This window comes from Drosophila gunungcola, unplaced genomic scaffold (assembly GCF_025200985.1).
Source record: "Drosophila gunungcola strain Sukarami unplaced genomic scaffold, Dgunungcola_SK_2 000001F, whole genome shotgun sequence".
Lineage (NCBI taxonomy): Eukaryota > Metazoa > Arthropoda > Insecta > Diptera > Drosophilidae > Drosophila > Drosophila gunungcola.
The window spans coordinates 2,500,588-2,520,543 of NW_026453197.1; the positions used below are offsets into that span (position 1 = coordinate 2,500,588).

At 41.4% G+C, this 19,956-nt stretch overlaps 2 protein-coding genes across 8 annotated transcripts; one reads left to right on the forward strand and one right to left on the reverse strand.

Moving 5' to 3' along the window:
• Positions 1–59: 59 nt before the first annotated feature.
• Positions 60–19,358, forward strand: LOC128262043 (liver carboxylesterase). Of its 7 annotated transcripts, none has more exons than XM_052996068.1 (6): positions 8,228–9,008; positions 9,649–10,056; positions 16,453–16,694; positions 16,752–17,766; positions 17,828–18,278; positions 18,918–19,358. In XM_052996068.1, the coding sequence occupies exons 4-6, from the start codon at positions 16,755–16,757 to the stop codon at positions 19,147–19,149; spliced, it is 1,695 nt and encodes a 564-aa protein (XP_052852028.1). In that variant the 5' UTR covers positions 8,228–9,008; positions 9,649–10,056; positions 16,453–16,694; positions 16,752–16,754; the 3' UTR covers positions 19,150–19,358. The 7 variants fall into 7 exon arrangements, with proteins under 7 accessions (XP_052852029.1, XP_052852028.1, XP_052852030.1 ...); XM_052996070.1 differs by having other exon boundaries at positions 9,656–10,056; XM_052996069.1 differs by lacking the exons at positions 8,228–9,008; positions 9,649–10,056 and adding an exon at positions 60–205.
• LOC128262044 (transcription factor glial cells missing) lies at positions 3,112–6,482 on the reverse strand. The gene is made up of 4 exons (XM_052996073.1): positions 5,926–6,482; positions 4,151–5,856; positions 3,733–4,090; positions 3,112–3,670 (listed from the first exon to the last, which is right to left on the reverse strand). The coding sequence occupies exons 1-2, from the start codon at positions 6,315–6,317 to the stop codon at positions 4,710–4,712; spliced, it is 1,539 nt and encodes a 512-aa protein (XP_052852033.1). The 5' UTR covers positions 6,318–6,482; the 3' UTR covers positions 3,112–3,670; positions 3,733–4,090; positions 4,151–4,709.
• Positions 19,359–19,956: the final 598 nt, after the last annotated feature.

Below are 19,956 nucleotides of genomic sequence, written 5' to 3' on the forward strand. Positions count from 1 at the left end.
CACCTCTAACGTGAATTGAGTACCCACCACTGACTATGGCCCCATGACATCACATTTAATTCTCGAACATCCAAAGGAAATGAATTTAAAATTATAATTATGAGTGATTATTACTATGTTAACGTGGCATTTCCAACTTCGACGACGAGGAAGAGGAGCTGATGGTGTTGTTTAGCGGACTTGGTTAGAAGTTGGATACAAAAAGGTAAAATACTCTGTTTGCCAAATAGTTTTTATTTCTAAAAGCCATCAAAAATTGTGCCCTCCTTTCATACAAAAATTAGCTGTCCTATTGAAGACACAGGCGAAATCTAGTTAACTGTCGGTATTTTTCGGAACTTGCTACAAAAGCCTGTTCACACAGGCGGTACATAAGAGGTACAAGTGCTACAATGAGATGGGGAAGTAGTTAGCTGTAACTTCTGTTGAGACTCAGTATTTTTGTATTTAATCAGGAATTAAAAGATCTGGAAGTTTTGGTCAACACACCATCCATCATAGGCCAACATCAGTTAATAAATAATAAATCATTAGCTGAGAAAAACGTTTGACTAGTTAATGTAAATATTTTAAAAAAGTGTCAAGTGGCAAACTACTTACCTATTATCTACATTTAATATCAAAATATACATTTGCTTTTCTTAACTGAATTTAATACCAAAATCGGGGTGAATTTCTAAAACACAACAAACCATACATCACCCAACCAGATGTCGCTAGAAATGTGTTCTCTACAATTCGCTAGGTGGCGCTCTACAGTTCCTGGTCGTATAAATGTACTAACATACTATTTAAATTTTTATTTCCTGGTACAATTTGCTCAGAATAGTAAATTTGTTCAGCATTCACAAACGAGTAGATATAGCAGGTATCAGTTGTATAAATCCATTGAAACGATCGGTTCAGGATCGGGTGGCTTAATTTGTCCGATTTAAAAATATCAACGTGTTATAATGTTTTTGACTATTCTGGGCTGTTTCCTTGAGTTTGATGAAGTGCAGTGCAGTGCAAGCTAATCAAGTTTTAAAACTATCCGATCGAAATGATTTGCTTACGGCTTGAACTTAACTTCCTTTTTCCTATGCAGTAATAAATAATGGTATAATTGCCTAATCTTAAAAACTCACTTTCTGGTTATTTATTTGGTCTATGTTAGTTACTAACTCAATAAAATTTAATTTTTCAGTAGAACCCCAAAAAAATAAAACTTATAGTTGATTTTGTCAAAATCACGAGGCCGAGTTTTCGATTCACTGTCATTGTTTGCGGGAATTTGTCACGCTGACCCACCCGTTCTAGGTTGCACTATTAACAGACCGCACAATTTGCGGGACACGCATGTCACTCGTGTTTTTCAGGTCGCTTCCTCTGATCGAGGATCTGGACTCATTGAAGCCGCATTAAGCGCGCCTCATTGGCTGCGATACCATTGTCCTTTCAAGTGGCCACTCCTAAATAGGTTCGGATGAGATTTCGCCACATTGCCATGCGCTTTATTGTGGCAACACGCCTTTGTGGCCTTTGACGCAGCCGTTTTATGTGGCATGTACGAGTATTATAAAATAAATAGTTAATCGTTTTTCCCCGAAGCTGCAGCTGCAGTTTTGATTTCTCCGCTGATCCGCCTATGATGTGTGAAGAGTCAAAAAAGTCACACTCGAGTTCGTCGGCGTCTGGTCTGTCAACTGCAAAAGTCTATCAGTCAAATGCTGGTAGACGGCTGACTGAAGGACTGACCTGACCTTATTAAAGTGAAAACAATTGGCAGAGAAAATATTTTTTAAAAAATTCAAAGTGTCAAAGGCAAGACTTACATGATATATGTTCAAATATAAAACATATACAAATAATCTAGACGCAGCTGACGTGTCTTAAACCAAACATTTAGTGCCATCATATTTAAATCTCATTTAAGTTAATGTCAAATTCACCTCACACTTAGAAATCGTTTGTAGCTTCAATGGTTTTCTTCTATCACAATATAATATAAACTATTGTTTCCTAAATAACACATTTATAATCAACATATTTCCATTCATTTATTAGTTAATATATAAATTGCATATATAAATTAAATGCTTATATTAGCTTAATGTTAGTTTCTCAATACCAACTCACCTTACTATTCTAAAAGGATAATGCAATATTTGATATCTAACCCTAAATTGAGATGTCTAACAGCTTCATTTGTGTGCGAAAATCTGCATTAACAAATTGGCACCGAATCGGATTTGCATTTGAAATTAGTTTTCGAAATTGCGAACGAGAATTGGCGAAACCTCAGCCTATGAGGACTTAGGCAAAGATTCGCGCATTAATTCACGCGAATATTGAATTACACTGGCAACAATGGGATCAGCAGCAGCAGCAGTAAATTTGCATAATACCTTTGTGATCTCAGTTTCGTCCCCTCAGTCAGCACCCAAGGATAACAAAAAATGAGCATCAGAGTCAGCGACTCCAAAGGGTTCTCATTTGCATGCGAGGGTTTGGGCCAAGGGCTAATCAAACAGCAAGAACAAATGTTGTTGCAGCACGGAGGAGGCTGGCTCGACAGGAAGCACACGGTCGGTTGTGATTTATGGCTGGAAATTAACATAAATGAAATCAAAACATTTTTAAATGTTTTCATTTAGGCAAGGGACCGACGCAGCCGCACTCGAATTATATATGCAAATATCGTTTGAAACAAAGTCATTGCTCATTTCAGTTGCAGCTCGGCGAGTGTGCGAATATCCTTGAAGGTCGCACGCGTCAGCGGCACACTTCCCATGCGACATGACAACTAATGGGCGTTTTGTTTATGGTCGATCTCAAACCCCCATTAGGGTCGAGTACTTCTTGCCAGTACCTGCCTGCAACCCCTTCCCTTCAACCGACCTTTTTTTTATATTTTTAATTATTTATAATCGGTTTAAAAAAAAATCAAAAACAATTCCCAAGTATTTGAGTGGCCCTTGACAGGAGGTAACCCCTTCAATAAGCCCCTAATTTGATTGCCGCTTAAAATGGATTTTTTTAAATTTTACTTACGGTTCGGTTGGTAATTTGCGTTTAGAAAATTAAGGCTTCATTTTAATTCGACTTATATCAAAGAAAAACAAGTATACACTAAATATATTTTACTTTTTTAAAAATGACGATGGGAAAATACAAATTGCTTACACACAACTCATTGAAAAATAGACCTTTACAAAATTACGAAGTACAATACATGTGGAACTATCTTTGCAGATCAAACATGTCTAAATTGGCTAGTACTTTTAATCTATACGAATCTTAAATCAATAGTTCGTCAATGGTCATGTTTCTTATCGGTATTTTCCCAATTTGGATTCTTGCCGTTCGGGTCCTCCTGATGCAGATTGTGGACACTCCTTACTTCTACAAATTTTGGAAGTACAAGCGTTTGGCTAGTACTTTTTATGAATAATTTGTCAATGGTCTTGATTCTTTTCGTTATCGTCCCGATTTGCATTCTTGGTATCGGGTTCTTCCTCAGGCGGATTTTGGTCATTTTCATTGGCTTGCTGAACTTGCTGAATTTCCTCAGGCAGATTTTGGCCATTTTCATTGGCTTGCTGAACTTGCTGAATTTCCTCAGGCAGATTTTGAGCGTGGGAATTTTCAATGACGTTTGGAGAATCCCCACTCGACCATATATTTCTCACTAATTGAAGTTGGTTAAGTACAGACATTTTTAAATTCGGAAATTATGAGATTGTAACTTACAGCGCTCCAGACCATTTAAATACCGTGAGTGATCTGGCACAAGGGAGAGTATACACAAATTAACCATAAGTGCCAAATCTGCCATATCATTTTGTCCCAAAAGTGTAAGTTCCGAGACGGACGGTTGTGTTCCGAGCGGAAGATTGAGTTGTAATGAGAAATTTTCGGTTTGCGTTGGAGCACGGGATCCACGATCACGAGCACGGGCTCGGTTCCTACGTCGACGATTCCTGTCTCTCGTATTTTCCTGCTCTTCGATTTCCCTATTAGAATTCAAGACAGGTTCCTCTGGGGCCACAAGTAACCTGGCCCTGTTCCTTCTCCTTCGCCTGTTCCTTTGGGTGGCAGTTTCACGAGGCTTTTCCAAAACGAAAGGCATTCTGATCGGCTCAAACATCACTTCATAACCACAACTCACCCTTGTGACTGGGGTCCCTGCAGATCCTGGCGGTCCCTTAACTTGTTTAGGTAGACCTCTGCCCATCTTGAAAAACTTTCTGTTCAAAAAAATAAATTTTAGCTAATTTTTCCTTTTTTTGGAACAACTATAGGTGTTTTCTCTGACCCCAGAAAAAGTATACTAGCCCATATGGGTTCTCCCAGCTGACACAAAACCAAAAAAGGTTGCCACGATGGGGATTTTTTCAAAAAATGTTTATTACTACACAAAAGTTCATAAATAGGTGGGAAATGTGGCTTAACACTCTATACGCTTACACTCTAAGGACATAATTCGTATTCTTACAGCTCTAAAACTTTGGAATAGCTGGGAAACAAGTACAATAGTACAAACTAGAAACGTTCAATACAATATCTCATACACAATAAAGGGACCAACAAGCAATGGGGACATGAGTGGGGAATCAACTAGGGACTAGAACAACGCTTGAGTGGCTCAGTAATAGTGGTTGCAGTGCGAGATCCAAGGGGCAGCGCCAGCGGCAGCGGCAGCGGCAGCTCATCCCCAACCCGATCCCCTAGCAGTAGACGGGATCGGAGCTGTTAGCCGGGTGCTGGTATGTCGCGTCCATTTGGATGTTCCACCCGTTGTCCACGCCCGAGTTGCTGTAGTAGTAGTCGGCCGACTGCAGCTGATCCTGCGGCTCCTGCTGCTGATAGCTGGCGAGGGGCAGGAATCCGGCCTGGTGCTGGTGCTGGTAGGCGCTGGCTTCCTCATAGAGCAGATCACCGCCTCCGTTCAGGGTTGACTCGAACACACTGAAGATCTCGGAGCTGGTTGTGTAGAAGCCACCATCCTGGCTGGGTGGATTCTGGCCCTGACTGCCGCTGCTCACGTCCAGCGAGTTGGGCAGATATCCGTTGAAGTAGCCGTAGTCCTCGGAGCTGTAGCCCGAGCTGCTGGTCAAGCTGGAGGTGTCGTCGCAGCTCTCGTACATGGGCATTCCACTGGGGAAGCTGGCGGGGATCGAGGGCTGATCGCTGAAGTTGCCAGCTGGCACATGTTGCTGCGGGGAGAGTTGCTGTTGCTGCTGTTGCTGCTGTTGCTGCTGCTGCTGTTGCTGTAGTTGCTGCTGGAGATTCTCGTGGTAATAACTGCCCGTGGAACTGTGCGCGGAGAGGGGCGAGTGCAGCATGTCGTAGGCGTACATTCCCGTGGCATAGGACGCACCCTCCGGCTCATAGTATATCTCTCCGTTCCACTGACTACTGGCCACCGATCCAGATCCATAGGATGCCTGTGCCTGTGTCTGTGTCTGTGCCTGGCCAAAGCCTGTGCTGTGTGTGGGCGTGGATGTGGCCAAATAGCCGGCTGTGCCCAGTACATCCTGACTGGCCGGGACCACTGCTGGCTGGTCACCCATCTTCCTGCGCTTGCCCTCCTGGAGCAACTGCGTCTTGGCCTGTCGTTTGGTTGGCCTAAGGCTACTCAGCTTGTCGCTCAGCGCCGATTCCCTGGCCAACATCACGGCCAGGCTGCGCACACGTCGTCCTCCGGCCAGCAGGCGCCTTGCCTCCGTGGATCCTTTGGCCTCGGGTCTGGGATGATCGTGGGTGCCCTTGGCCTGGAAGTAGATGCCGTTGCCATCCCTGCGCCAGAAGTGGGTAACTGGATAGCCGCAGTGACCGCGACAGGCCTGGATCTCCAAGCGACCATTGCAATTTCTGTGGAACAAACAAAAGGCAATAGTTAGTTTTCGATGCTCCATGGATTTAGTATTTGAGGAAACCCACCTATTGGGACACTGTTTGCCCTGCTGCTTCCGGCGGGCCTTGTCGCAAATGGCTGGTCTCAGATGCACACTGGCTCCGTTGGGCAACTTGCACCTGGCACTGCAGAGCAGCACGCCCAGACAGCTCTTCTTCAGGATGTTCACGTTGTGGTTGTTGGTGTTGCGCATGGCCCAGCCGCTGGCATGCTTCCTGGCCTCATCACTCTGCCCGGAGTAGATGAGCCGGCAGTGGCCGTTGGCCCAGTCGCTGAAATCGTCGAACTCCCCCACCGACGGCATCTTCGAGTCGTTGATGTCCCAGTCGATGGCCACACATGACTTGGTGGCCGGAGGACTGGGCACGGGCATGGGCACTGGCACTGGCATAGTGATGGGCATGCCGTTTAAGACCATTTTTGATGGGTTCGTAATAGATATAATAGATAATTCACACGCGGTCACTGTCAGTTTGGTTTCTTTCTTCCTACTTGTATAGTTTTTCCTATATAGTTTTTCCTGTATATTTTCTCTTTTTTTTTTTTACTTTTCTGTGAAGCGGACGCGTCCGTTCGCATCGACTGCGCAAGGCTGACTAACTGGGCCCGCTCTGCGCAGCACAGTTAAGTTGCCGCCGGTCGAAGCGCACGAGGGTTGCTCGAGTCGAAGGCGGCCTGCCATTGGTCCGCCGACTTCCAGTTCTGCTGCCTTTGTGTACGCTTTATCCGCCTTATCCGACACTCGAGTTTGGCAGCGAGGAGAGTTCCCGAGCAGGTTTGATTGGTAGTACCAGCAGCTGGAGATGGAGAATGGAATAGGGAACTGGTAACTGGTAACTGGGAGCTGGAAACTGAGAGCAGGGAGCTGGGAACTGGGAGCTGGGTGCTGGGTGCTGGGCATTTGGTTAGAGAAACGAGTGCTGTGCTGCTCTAGCACCTGCGGTTGCAGCACGCGCTCCACTGGATAATTGTACGATATAAAACAAGGGGTTTGAGGCACTCGCTGGCGAGGAACCCAGGTCCCCCCAACCCCAGTCAAAGCTAATTAAGTTCAGAAAAAAAGTTTACATCAGTTGGATGGGGATTGGGATGGGGATGACATGAGTTCTGATGGGTACACCTGGCCACAGTCGCTGGCAGATGGGCCTATTTACTCACCAACCGGAGTTACCTTTGGGAATGGAGAAATGGGGAAATGGGGAACAAAGTGAAATGGTTGGAGGGCAAACAAGAGCTCGAAACAAAATGGAGTTGGTTGGAACCAAAAAACATTGACGGTTTCCAAGTTAAAGACTTAAGCACAAACTTAATAAAAATGAAGATAGTCTTAAAAATGCTTAAAGAGTTCAGCAAGTAGATCAACTTCGATGTATGCATTCTTGAAGTGTTAAAACGCATTTACAGTCGTGTTTCAAAGTGAGTTATGTACTGTACGTGTTATTTTAATCTCAAATAAATCTATTTGTAGCCTTTCCCGTCAAAGTCTCATATGAAGGCAATTGATAATATTTAAATATGCAAAAATGCAATGAACGTTACAATTAGACAGCATAGTAATATAAAATCTTGTGTTTAAAAATATTTCTTCTAAATGAAAAAAAAATTGAACTTAAGTTTCAAACGTGAAAGCTATAATCAAATTTTTTAAAATTAATTTTTTATCGTTTATCGTTTTATCGTAATTTTTTAATTTGAATCATCTTTATTTTTTGTTACCTACACTCAAAAAATTGTCATAAAAACTAAACTATTTTAAAATGTTGGGTATAAAAAAATTTGTCAATAAGATGATTATTAAATAAACACCACAAAAGTATCGAAATAAAACGTATTTTGCATAAAAATAATGCCTTAGACAACACTTTTAGGCTCTTTGTTATATAAATGATAATATAATTTAGTATTAAATTAATACTTATACCTTAATACTGTCAGTAGTTCATTTTCAAGACACACTTATAATAACTAATCTTTCAGTTTTTGTTTGGGTGTACAATATTTTCAAAATGATCTTTTAGTCAGTAAAGTTGAATAAGTAAGAAGTTAAGCTGAAAATTAACCATTTCTTGCAAAAGCATTGATTATCAAGAATTTTTAAAAATATTAAGCCATCACGAAATGTATTAGATTGTTGTAACATTCTCATGGGGCAACATATATATAACTAACGGAATTACTTCTCACGATCTCGAAAGTTTGCAAAAAAGAAACCGAAATGTCGAGATAGCGATATCTCCAAGCTGAGATCAGGGGAACCGTTGATCGTAAAACACAATTTAGCACGCAAAAAACGGAAACCTTAAGGAAGAAATCCCGTAAAGGAAAAGCAACCCCTAGAAACCCAGAAGCAAATGTCATAACTCAGGCATATGAATGAAGCAAAGTTGGCAAACAAATTTTTGTTGGCCCCTCGGCGATCTCAAGTCAGAGATAAAGGAAACAAACATAATCATTAAGATGCCGAAAGGGTGAGAGGAAACTCCATAATTTTCACACTTCCACGTCGGCCCGAAAGCCATGCAATTATGACACGAACCGAGCGAGCAACCCGCGGCGCCTTTCTGCCAAGGAGTCGCCCAAAGATCAGGATCGTAGCACGCGATAGGAACTCAAAGGATTACGGTGGACAATGGCAATGGCAAAGGGTGCGCCGTCGGAGGATCGAGGGGCGTTGACACGGAAGAAAGTCATGACGTTGCATATTATGAGGCTGACGGGGCAGGACATCCTATCCTACCTGGTCCCAGATTCCCATCCTCCGGGTGGGTGTGGCCCCTTAATGATGCCCGAAATTAACTGTTCCGTTTCAATTGCGAGCGATCACTTTGCAATCAAATTTATTTGACACTCTCTCCACGGGTGACAGTTTAAAGCAGAACTCTTTTCTTCCCCATCGAAAGTCGGTCCAATTGCGGCTATAAAATTCAACCAAAAATTACGCATAAATGTCATCGTAAATTCCGCATCTACCCCATCCGTCTGCGGTGTCGTGGGAAGTTACGCCCCTGGCAGACAGATAGGATGGCTGGAGTAGCTGGCTCTGGTCTGGAGGGATTTGGCCATGGATTACAGCGATTGCCAAACATATGGCCACCGACAATCCCAGTATGTGAGTGCTCAACAGACTTCTTGACAGAGAAATCTTTACAACATTGTCTTTCTTTTCACCCATTTGATCAAAATGTCAATAACCAATTTTAATGATTTTTAATCATTTAATGAACAATATTTTAAAAGCTGCTTTTTTGTAAGCAGTTTTTTAATTTTTAGGCGTCCTCACAACAGTGAATTATATATTGTTTTGCTCGATTGTTTTAGAGTAGACTGACTGTAGATTTTTCTTACATCACCCATAGGAAAAGCAAACAAATTGTAATAAAATAATTTTGTCAGAGTGCCAATATTTTGGCATTAATATATGGAAATATTTTCTTATAATAATAATAACAAACAATTCTATTTCAAACATTTCTAGTGAGGTGTAAGGAGACCGTTACTATGTTGTCATTTGAATCGCAATGTATTACGCTAAATAAACTGATTTTGTAAATTATCTTATAAAAACCCTTATAAAGATTTTTTTATATTCCCCTGTTAACTAAATAGTAAATTTAGATATTGCATATAAATATCAGAGAAGTGTATACAATTTTTCAATAGATGTTTACTGTCATTAATACTATCCTAAGCATCGATTTTGTGGTCATTGTATTTTTTCAACATAATGTTATTTATTATAATATTTTTAGTTTTTAGCTTAGGGGAAACTTTCGAATACCCGCCGTGAAGACTGGTAGTCATCGATTTGTCAGATCATTACGCCGCTTTATTTCAGTACAACCCCTCTTTCGCCGAAAGCAGAGAAAGTTTTCCGCTTTCATTTCGTCCGGAAGCTTATCAACCATGGCGCATCTGGGTCTCGCAGTCGAACAACAATTCGCAGCTAATTATGTGGAACTTCCCTTGGAAAGTTAGAGGATAGGAAAAGTCAACTCTGCCGCAATTAAAACCGCACATAGGAAATCATTCAATTGGCAACTAACGACGGGAAAATCCTAATGCCAGATCCCAGAGATCCGATAAGGCGGCCAATAAGCAACTTAGAACAACCCTGTGCGAGTACAAGTCCCAGGATCGGATCATGGCAATGTTAAATGGTAAATGATTTAAAGCAAGTCTCATAATTTCTCATTGTTCAACTGGCATTTCCACAAACTGATAAATGAAACTAAAAACATAAACGACAACGAGGGATTCGGCGATGGGCGATCGAGTCAATGCGATAATACCTTTCACACTCCGCATGGGGCCTCGAAACAGGGGAGATCGCAGACCCTCGATAGCGGACATCGGACAGCGGACAGTGGGCCTGGAAAATGGAAAATTGAAATGTAAAGGCGGCTCAAAACACTCATTGAAATTCGGGACTAAATGCTCGGACAAGTGATCTGCCGATCGCCGGCTAAGTAACTTGGCTCACTAATCTGTCCAAACAAACTGAGTTCGGTTCAAATGAGTTGATTTGCGTTGAGTTGAGGTCAGGTGTGTTGTCCTGTTAATGGTCTTATATGTAGAAAATATTTATTTTCACACTGCTCCATTGTCTCTGGCTCATTGTCTACTATTTCATTACATATGAAAAGGATTACAAGCCAAAAATATTTTCATATTTTCCCACGTTTATTTTGTTTTTTTTTTTTTTGGGATTCTCGCATGAATTTCGGCTAAATTCTTTTTCGTGCATATTATTTGCATTTGTTTTGTGTTTGTGGAAATTAAGGCATTGGATTACATGAAATTTACAAGCATTCTCCCACAATCCATCCAGAGATACCCGCATTACTGGAAATTCCACAAGCCCCCGAATTGTTTTGATTGTTTAGAAGCGCGTGGCATTCGGCGGTGTTCTACTAAAACTATTTCCCAGAATCCAGGACGAATAGATTTCGAATGTGCAATCAAAGTCCCAATAAATTGTGGCCAAGAAAAGAGAACGCTCCCGTAAAAAATAGAAGATTTTTCACACTTGCCCGAGGCGACAAAGCGATTCGCGCTACGCAATAAAATCTAATTAGTAAACTCTCTCTGTCTGTGGAATAAAAAAGAAACGCAAAGCCGAAACTGTAAACTGTAAAATTTCAGGTACTTCAGTTAAAAAATAACACGATAATTCGACATGGCGACGACACTTCAGGCCAAACAAAGATGCCCAGACAAAGGACACACGTACATGGGGACGTAGAGACAGGACCAAGGGACAAGGACACCCCTCTTCACATACAAAAAAAAAACCACCCGATCCTCTGGCCAGGGTAGCCTCGAAGATCTAACGCTGCTTACTCAAGCGCAAAAGCGTAACTTGGGAAAACAATCGAGAAGCAGTTGAGTTGAAAAATTTTACAATTTTAAAAAATCAAATGGCAGATAAAGTGGCAAGTTCCTGATGCCAGGACTCGCAGGATTCCGGCTGGTCGTGCGCCGCGTGTCGAATGCTGTCAATATTTCCGGTGTGTCTAATGACAAACGCATGTTTACACGAGTGCGAACACATCCGGACTCACTCCTTTTCATTTTTTATTTTTTATTCGCGACTGATTGCGGAGGTCGGGCATCCAGGAGTATTTCACGGACATCAGGGAACCGTGATTCGCGCAGCCAGACGGCAATTACGTGGACTTACTCAAGCGTTTGCCTCTATTTGATGCGGCAATTTATAAATGATGGGCGCGATCTGCCGATGGGGTTGATGATGGACGATCCTGTGGTGCAGTAAGTCCCTTAATGAATTTATCGAGTAGTTTAGAGGAGCCAACGACCTGAGCCATTACAATCGTTTAGTAGTGCAGTGCAGCCATTGCCCAAAAAGTTTATTCAACTGCATTTGAATGTCAATTAGCTTAAATAGCTAGTTGTGACTTGCAACGAACGACGGCTATTAACACGCACAGCCACAGAAAAAGCAATCCACCAATTAAGGGGCAGTCAGGAGATCCGTAACACCAGAATCACCATCAGCAGCATTAGAAAGCGAGTGCATTCACCTCGCAATCGCCAAAGATCTTGTATTCGGGGGTAGAGCCGAGTGCTGAGCCAGCTCAATAGCGTTTGATTTGCATGGGTATGCGAGGCAGTATCTGTAAGATACAAACACTCAGAAAAACAGACAATTTTAAATGTAACGAATTCGTGTTTTTTGCCTTATAGAACCTTAATAACATTTGTTCTTCTTTTCAGAACTTTTATCATCAGTTTAAGAACGGAATTTCAGTACCCTTTTTTCAAAATCTAAAAACAGAACAGTTTGAAACACACGGTAATAGATTAGTAACATTTTATATTTATTTTAACCACCATTAAGAAAGATGTTTATTCCGCTTAAACAAATTTTATTGAAGAAAGTAGCAATGTTAACAATAAAAAATTTGTAAGTGTTATTTACTTATGTACTAATGTTCCTTATATAGAATATTCTTCATAAAATAAGAATCCATTGTGTAATGAAGTATGAATTTCGGTCTTAACTTTTTTTTGTGTGTATATAGTCGAACTGATGCCCGACATCCGCTGCTCCACAAACTCCGTCGCACTCAATTTAATTTAATCAAATGCTCGTCTGCCGAGGGTTCGGCTCTATAACTATTTTCAGGGTGCCATTGCCATTGCCTGGCTCTTGTAATTATTAATAATATTTTCGGCCGATGTGTTGTGTGCACATAAAACGCAGTCATAAACAAAATGGCTGCAAAGTTGTTTATTCATATCGGGCACATAACTTCAATTAATCTCAATTAAGTGGCAAATATTCCGAACTCATATCCGAGGAGGCTTTAGTTTTAGGGTTCACTTAGCCCTTTTCGAGTTTGTTTATTGCGATTGGGGGTAGAGCCCCTGCCACCGAAACCAATTGAGGGTTTGCCCTAGGCCTTGGGCACATCAATTCCTATTGTAAAACTTGAAAACTTGAGTAGGAGGAGTTCTTTGCCTGCCAGTTTATTGGCATGTTAGGGCTATAAAAAACATTGTTAATTTCTTGGAGTAAGAGGCTTTCATTTAGAGGGAATAATTGCCAAAGAATTATTAAGTGGTAAGCTAGTTTTTAAAGTTTTCCATACTTTGTAGTCCATATGCTTTAAAATTACCCTCAAATTCAAATAAGTATTCTAAATAACAATTAACTCACTTTTTTTATAGACGTTTTATGTAGTAAGGCATAATACAATACAGTTCCTAAAATACTAGTTAAGTAAAAGGCTTTTAGTGCATGAAATTTGTCAAAACTTTATACATATTCTTTGAACTAAATTAAATTGTTTAAATGCTATCTTTTATTAATCTTTTAAAATAAACATTAACCACCACAAAATGTTTACAATGATTACAATGTTTATTTAATTATCTTGCCAATGCACTTCTTAAACAACAAGGAATTAACGCGTTCTGTAAAATATATAGAATGTGTATGTTTATTAAATGAAAAATCTTTTTGGTTTGACGTTCAAAGATATTTATTTTAAATGAAAAACGTTTATATTTATTAAATTTAATATTCTTTTTGCTTTGGTACTTATATGTATTTGTTTTAAATGAACAAACGTTTATACTTATAAATCGTAATATTTTATATAAATTGTATAATTACATTGTTATTTAAGGATTAAAACTTCTTTATTGGATCACTTCAATAATTAGAAATTAGAGCCTATTTACCAAACAATCGCGAAGCAATGGTGTGAAATGGAACTCGGAGGGAAGAAGGTTGGAAGCCAAAACCCCTTTCTTTAGGTTCTCGAGCGATTCTTAACCCTCGTCTGGCGCAAATAAGACGTCACTCTTATTACAATGCCACAAAGGTTTTGGAGAGGATCACAACCCTACGAGCAATACTCCACTTCGATCCTGCGAGTCCTTCAGGGCTTTTTGTTATTTGTTTCACATTCGGGACATTTGCTCACTTGAGCGAGTCCGGCGATCTCTCCGAACTTTTCCTTCTCCTTTTCCCCCCCCCGGATTGATTACGGAAATATGTTCCTGCTGCACTCGGCGATTAGAGGCCGCAAGATGTTAATGCCAAACTGAACCGAACCCTTGGCCTGCACTTTTGTGCTCAAATTATCGCATTATGCTCGTATGCTCGTATGCTCGAGAGTATGCTAAGCATTACCCGATATTGGTCTATTGTTCCGCTATCAGTTATGCAAAATGCCGGAGACCTCGCCCCTTTGTCCTGCCCCTCGCCTTTGTCGGATTGCGATAATTTCCATCTTTAAATATTCATTACAAGACGGCCACGTCTGGGTTTCCCTATCCCTATCGCTTTGATTGATTACTCAAGTGGTTTATTATCGTGTGTGCGGCAATTGTTGCTTTCCTTGAATTTCCTTCGTTCCTTTGTTCTGCGGATTGTGAATGGGACTTGGTTTGGAGTTGGATTTGGACTTGCCCATAGACTCAGCAAGGGGCGTGGCGTTTTCTTCATTCTCCTGGCGCAAAAGAAACCCACAAGGAGGCCTGCATGTTGGTCACTTGAGAGTTGCGACTGTTTCCATTCAGTTGTCATCTAATAGCTGAGCCAGTTACTATTTAAATATGTGCAAATTTGCATGGCTGAGCATGGCTGGTTTTTCTAGTACTTTTGCGAGGCAGCTGCAGGAAAATTTCGCAAATGCGGAATTAATGAAATCGATATTGTAATTTCCTTTTTGGGGGTGCGACCCGAGACCTCCAAGGGCGTGACCTCAGCTAAGTAGCTGGAAAGGTTATTACAGAAATTTTGTAAGAAATAAACTGTATTGGAGTGAAGCTCTCTTCTTTTCGAGTCTTTAAATGTGTTCTTTTTAAAATCAATCATGTCCAAAGTGTATGGAACTTTTATGGAAACTTTTAAAATTCTAAATAACTAAATACAAAACACATTTATTAAATAGTGTTGGTGGTCTATTATTGTATTGTTGGTAGTCTATTATTGTATTGTAAAACTTAAAAATTTGAATAGGAGGAGTTCTTTGCCTGCCAATTTTTTGGAGTAAAGTGCTTTCACTTAGCGCGAATATCTGCCAACGAACTATTCAGTGGCAAGCTAGTTTTTAAAGCTTTCCATATTTACTTAGTAGTCCTCATAGACTTCAAATAAAAATACTGCTTAAAAATAGCTAGCAATTTCACAAAAATTTAAGTAACTTCTAGTTTATTCAATATTGTGCGAATGAAAAGGTTTTAAAATTATTTTTGTAAATATAAAATACAACAACTAATTGTGAATTGTAAATAGCTTTCGCAATCATTTTATTTAAAATGGCAATTACAAGTAAATAAAAAGACTAAGAAATGGCCCCACAAAATTATAAATGTAAGAATCCAATAGATTTGGACATAACAAGATGGCATAGTTTGTGTTCCAAGAAACCAATATTTTACCATATATTTGATTTCGTTTGAGATATGAGAGATGGGAACTTGATTGATCTGATCTGGTATTTGATAGATTTCTCCACTTAACCCCACAACAACAACATCTGCCGGCGATGCGTGAGAAATTTTTGCATGTCTGAGCTGGCCGGCGACGTCATCAAGCCACAGGAAGCTGCAGCAGCCTGCCACAAAGGGTACACAAAGAGCCCTCAAGTGGCACAGTTTGAGCTTCCACGACAACGACGATGATGACGATGATGATGATGATGACGACGATGTCTGTCAAGAGGCCACTCATATATTTGCAACAACTGGAGTGGCTTCGTCCAGGTCCAACTGGGATGGGCAGGGTGGTTTCCTCCGATCCTCCGATCCTCCCGTGGTGCTGCGGTGTGCACATGCGCACTCAAGTGCCCGGAATATTGAGCTCGACTCCTCAGGAGCGGCAGCAGATTGTCGCAAATCCGTTTTGGGGAGCGCAAATTGTTTCAATTTCGAGTTGCGTTACTCGGCGATGTGTGAAAATTGTTTTTTTTTTTTTCGCCAATGAAAGATGTCATCTCTAAAAGCGAATATTAATATTCATTGTTGCTTGGATTTGAAGATCATCTACTTCCTGGCACAATTAAAAGCAGTCGCAATTAAGGGAATTCATTTCAAAAAGGTCATTGTGGGATTTCCTTCGCCACCATCATGTTCAGTTTTCAATCCGGCTGAAAAGGAGAACTTGGAGTGTCCCAGAGTTCGAGTAATTACCACTCGGCTTGTGTCAATCAAGAGAACTGCCATATCGTGGGTAGTTTTAATTGAATATTACAAGAGGGATGTGCATTAATAAGGAAATCAATTTAAATCTCAGTCGCTGCCATGAGAAAAACTAAACTGGAAACTCTAAAAAATCTGCGGGCATAGGATCCGATCCACGGACCAAACGGTGGTGCAAATCAGGGTGATGTGTCTAACGGTTGCCACAACCAAAGCCGAACCCAAACTCAAACCCAAAACCAAATCTCTCAATGAAGCAATAAGTTTCAATTGAATTGGAGTTCAGTAATTAAAGTACAAGGTCATGAGTTTGAATTGCCAGATTGAGAGAGAACAAACGATATATGATAGTTGGTCTAATCTTGTGTTTATTTTGGTAGGAAACTAAAGTTAATCTTGACCAACTAATCAATCAAGTTATCTCTAAGTGGTTTTTGAGATAGTCCCACCCGAAGAAGTAGAAACCGTGCGAAACCTGCAGTCACGGTTCCGCTGAAATACTCGTAACATGCGGGTGCGCACCACCAAAACGGGGAAAACTAATAAAATTGTTGCGAAAACATAAGCGGACTCTGAGAACCACGCAAGATTCCCAGCCATTCCCACAGTGAATTTTCATTTGGTATGATCGAGATAGATATATTTGTAAATTTTATAATATATTGATCTATTTTTTTAGAAAATGGCTAGTCTACTTCAGTTCCTAGGCGTTTTTCTCCTGATTACAATAGGTTTCACCACAGCTGTGATTTTCATTGATGGTGATCCTGTAGTAGAGCTCTCCTTGGGTAAAATACAAGGAGGTTCGGTGAAGAGCTTTCAGGGCAAGACTATCTACGCCTTTAGAGGAATACGCTATGCCCAATCTCCAGTGGGTCAGCTAAGGTTTACCACTCCCATTCCGGAAACAAGTTGGGGTGATGAGGTGCTCAAGGCCACATCCGATTCCCTGGTGTGCCCACAACCAGGAATCACCTTGTTTATGAGTGAGGATTGCCTAAAACTTAACGTTTTCACCAAGACCTTTGAGGATAAGCTGCCAGTGATCGTCTACATTCACGGGGGAGCCAATGTGCTGGGCAGTGGCCACAGCATATACGAAGCAGGTCCTCAGTATTTACTAGATCACGATGTGGTTTTCGTGGCCTTCAACTATCGCCTTGGAGCCCTGGGATTTCTCAGCACCAACAGCAGCGAGACGCGGGGCAACTTTGGCTATCTAGACCAAGTGATGGCTCTGCAATGGGTCCGAGATCACATATCTCACTTTGGTGGCGACCCAGAGATGGTGACTATTCTGGGAATGAGTGCGGGCTCAATGGCAGTCAGTCTGCACTTGGCCTCGCCCCTGTCCGCAGGTCTCTTCCATCGGGCCATCCTCATGAGCGGTTCAGCCACCAACCACTTTGACATAGATAACCTCTTTTGGACACGGAAACTGGCCCGTGAGTTGGGATGCCCAATGTATGATGCCACGGATGTGGTGCAGTGCCTCCGAAATGAGAGCTGGGCACGCATTGTGGAAGTCTGCAAGGCATGGGAGACCTATCAGTTTGTTAACATGAAGTGGAACTACGAGATCGATGGCCACTTTCTGCCCAGGCATCCCACGGAACTAATCGAGGAGGGAAACTTCAACAAGGTTCCCTTACTGATCAGTTACACGCTCAACGAACTGGACTACACGCCTAATGGTGAGGTGAGCGGCACTTATGATTGAATATATTTTATATCTAATGGCATTTCCTTACTCAGTTCACTTGGCAAACGAGCATTTGCTCCATGATCTAGGCTCCAACTTTGTCGAATATGCTCCGGAGTTGTTTCTCTACAACGCCAATGAAATAATTGGTCAACGACTCAAGGACTTTTACCTGGGTAGTAACACTACGGATATTAACTCTGAAAACATTGAGCAATTTGGACAAATCTTCTCCGATGGAATCATAGGCCATGGTGTCCACCGACTTGTCCGCCTGGCCAGCCACTTCACTCCAGTTTATTACATGCGCACGGATTACGTTGGTGAGCGAAGTGTCTCAGCTCCCTTGAATGAGGAAAGTAAGCCCCTGGGAGTGGGTCATGCCGATGATCTTCAGTATGTGATGCCAGGTCTTTGGTATGGCACCATTATGGCTGAAAATCACACGGATATTTTCATGATGGAGCGCTTGACCAGCTGGTTTACACACTTTGCAAAAACGGGGTAAGTTAATAAATAGTTGGTATTTTTAAAACTTTGTAAATCTTCTTGAAATTTATATTAAAACAAAAAAAGAAGCTAGCAAGCCAAAGATTAAATACCCTTGCAGCTATTACAAAATTAAACGATCTATAAATCGACTTAATTTCAATTTTTATGCGTATACGTAGAAAAGCAATGAATATATGTCGATATTCTAATGGCAGCTATAAGATACTGATTTTAAGAAAATTAAAGCCGTAATTTAGAAATAGAAAACCATTATTCAAAGCATATTCTTCTTACTTATAACCAGCGAAGTTATAATTTGTTCTAATTTCGTTATATTTTTCCTATAGGAGCTATATGATATAGTCATAGACTGCCATAGAAAAAAGACTTCTGGGAATGTTTCGAAAATATAGGGACTAGTTTGCGTAGAATCAATCGAACGGACAGACAAACGGACAGACAGACCCAGTCAAGATCGACTTTCCTAATGATGCAGATCAAGAATATTTATACTTAATAGTGATAAAAAAAATATATCCTTCAGTACGTTGCAATCTTTTGACTGAAACTATAACACCCTCTGCAAGCGTATAAAAACATATGGTTTTTATGGTAAACAATAAAATCGATTACATTCTTGCGTCTTTGCAGAACACCCCTAAACACCACCGATATCTGGCCGCCGTGCAACGCGACGCACTTGAAGATGCTCTACAACGGGGTGGTGACCCAGGTGGGTTCTCCGGCCAACTCCGATCGATACGCCCTTTGGGAGGAACTGTTTCCCACGCCGGCCCGCGGTGGAGGCGCTGCCTGGAAACTCAGCATTGCCGTGTCTGTAGCCACTGGTGTGGCCTGCCGGCTCATCGGAAAATTAATGTAGCAATTAGGTGTGGAAAAAGCTTATCAATAGGCCGTTTAGATTACGCTAATGACCTTCGACGTTGGCTCATGGCTCTTGGCTCTTGGCTCTTGGTTCGCTTTTCGCCCGAGCACTGCAACTATTTACTTTGATTAATTAATCAACAAAGGCGTGAGATTTTCCCTGCTTCCTTGGGGCAATTAGTCTTTGGCCTGGAGCGGATTGGGGCAGCTTAAATACACATTAATTTGTCTTTAAATGTTTTTTTTTGGGGGGGGCGGTGCTCTGCTACTCTGACCTTTTTGAGCTTTGAATTGTTGTAATTGTCAGGTTGGCACATGTGAAAATAAAACCGCTCTGATTCCAGCGCCCCTCCCAGCGCCCAAATCCGAGGTCTTATCCCATTACACAGATGCGCTGCTATTGACATTTACGATTTGCTCTTGCGTAAAATTGCCAAACAATGCGATGGGATACAAAAGGATTATCGCCGGCCCCGCCCTCTTTTTGGGGTGGTTGGGCGAGAGCTGGCAGACTCATCATGATGGGGAGTTAATAATTATTTTGTTTTCAGTGGAGTTTAAAGTTGCCTTAAAATTATACCAAGAAATTCTTTACTCATTAGCACTCGTACTCATTGTGGTCAAGAGTGGAAAGTTTAACCATCTACCGACCACAAGGCCCACACACACACACACAAACACACACAAAGTTGGACCAAAGAAAATATGGAAAATTAACTTGCTAACTTGTCCCACAGAAATATGAGGGGCAAAGGCAAACAGTTGACTAAGTATACGCATTGTGCCTTATTCCCTTTTGGGACAT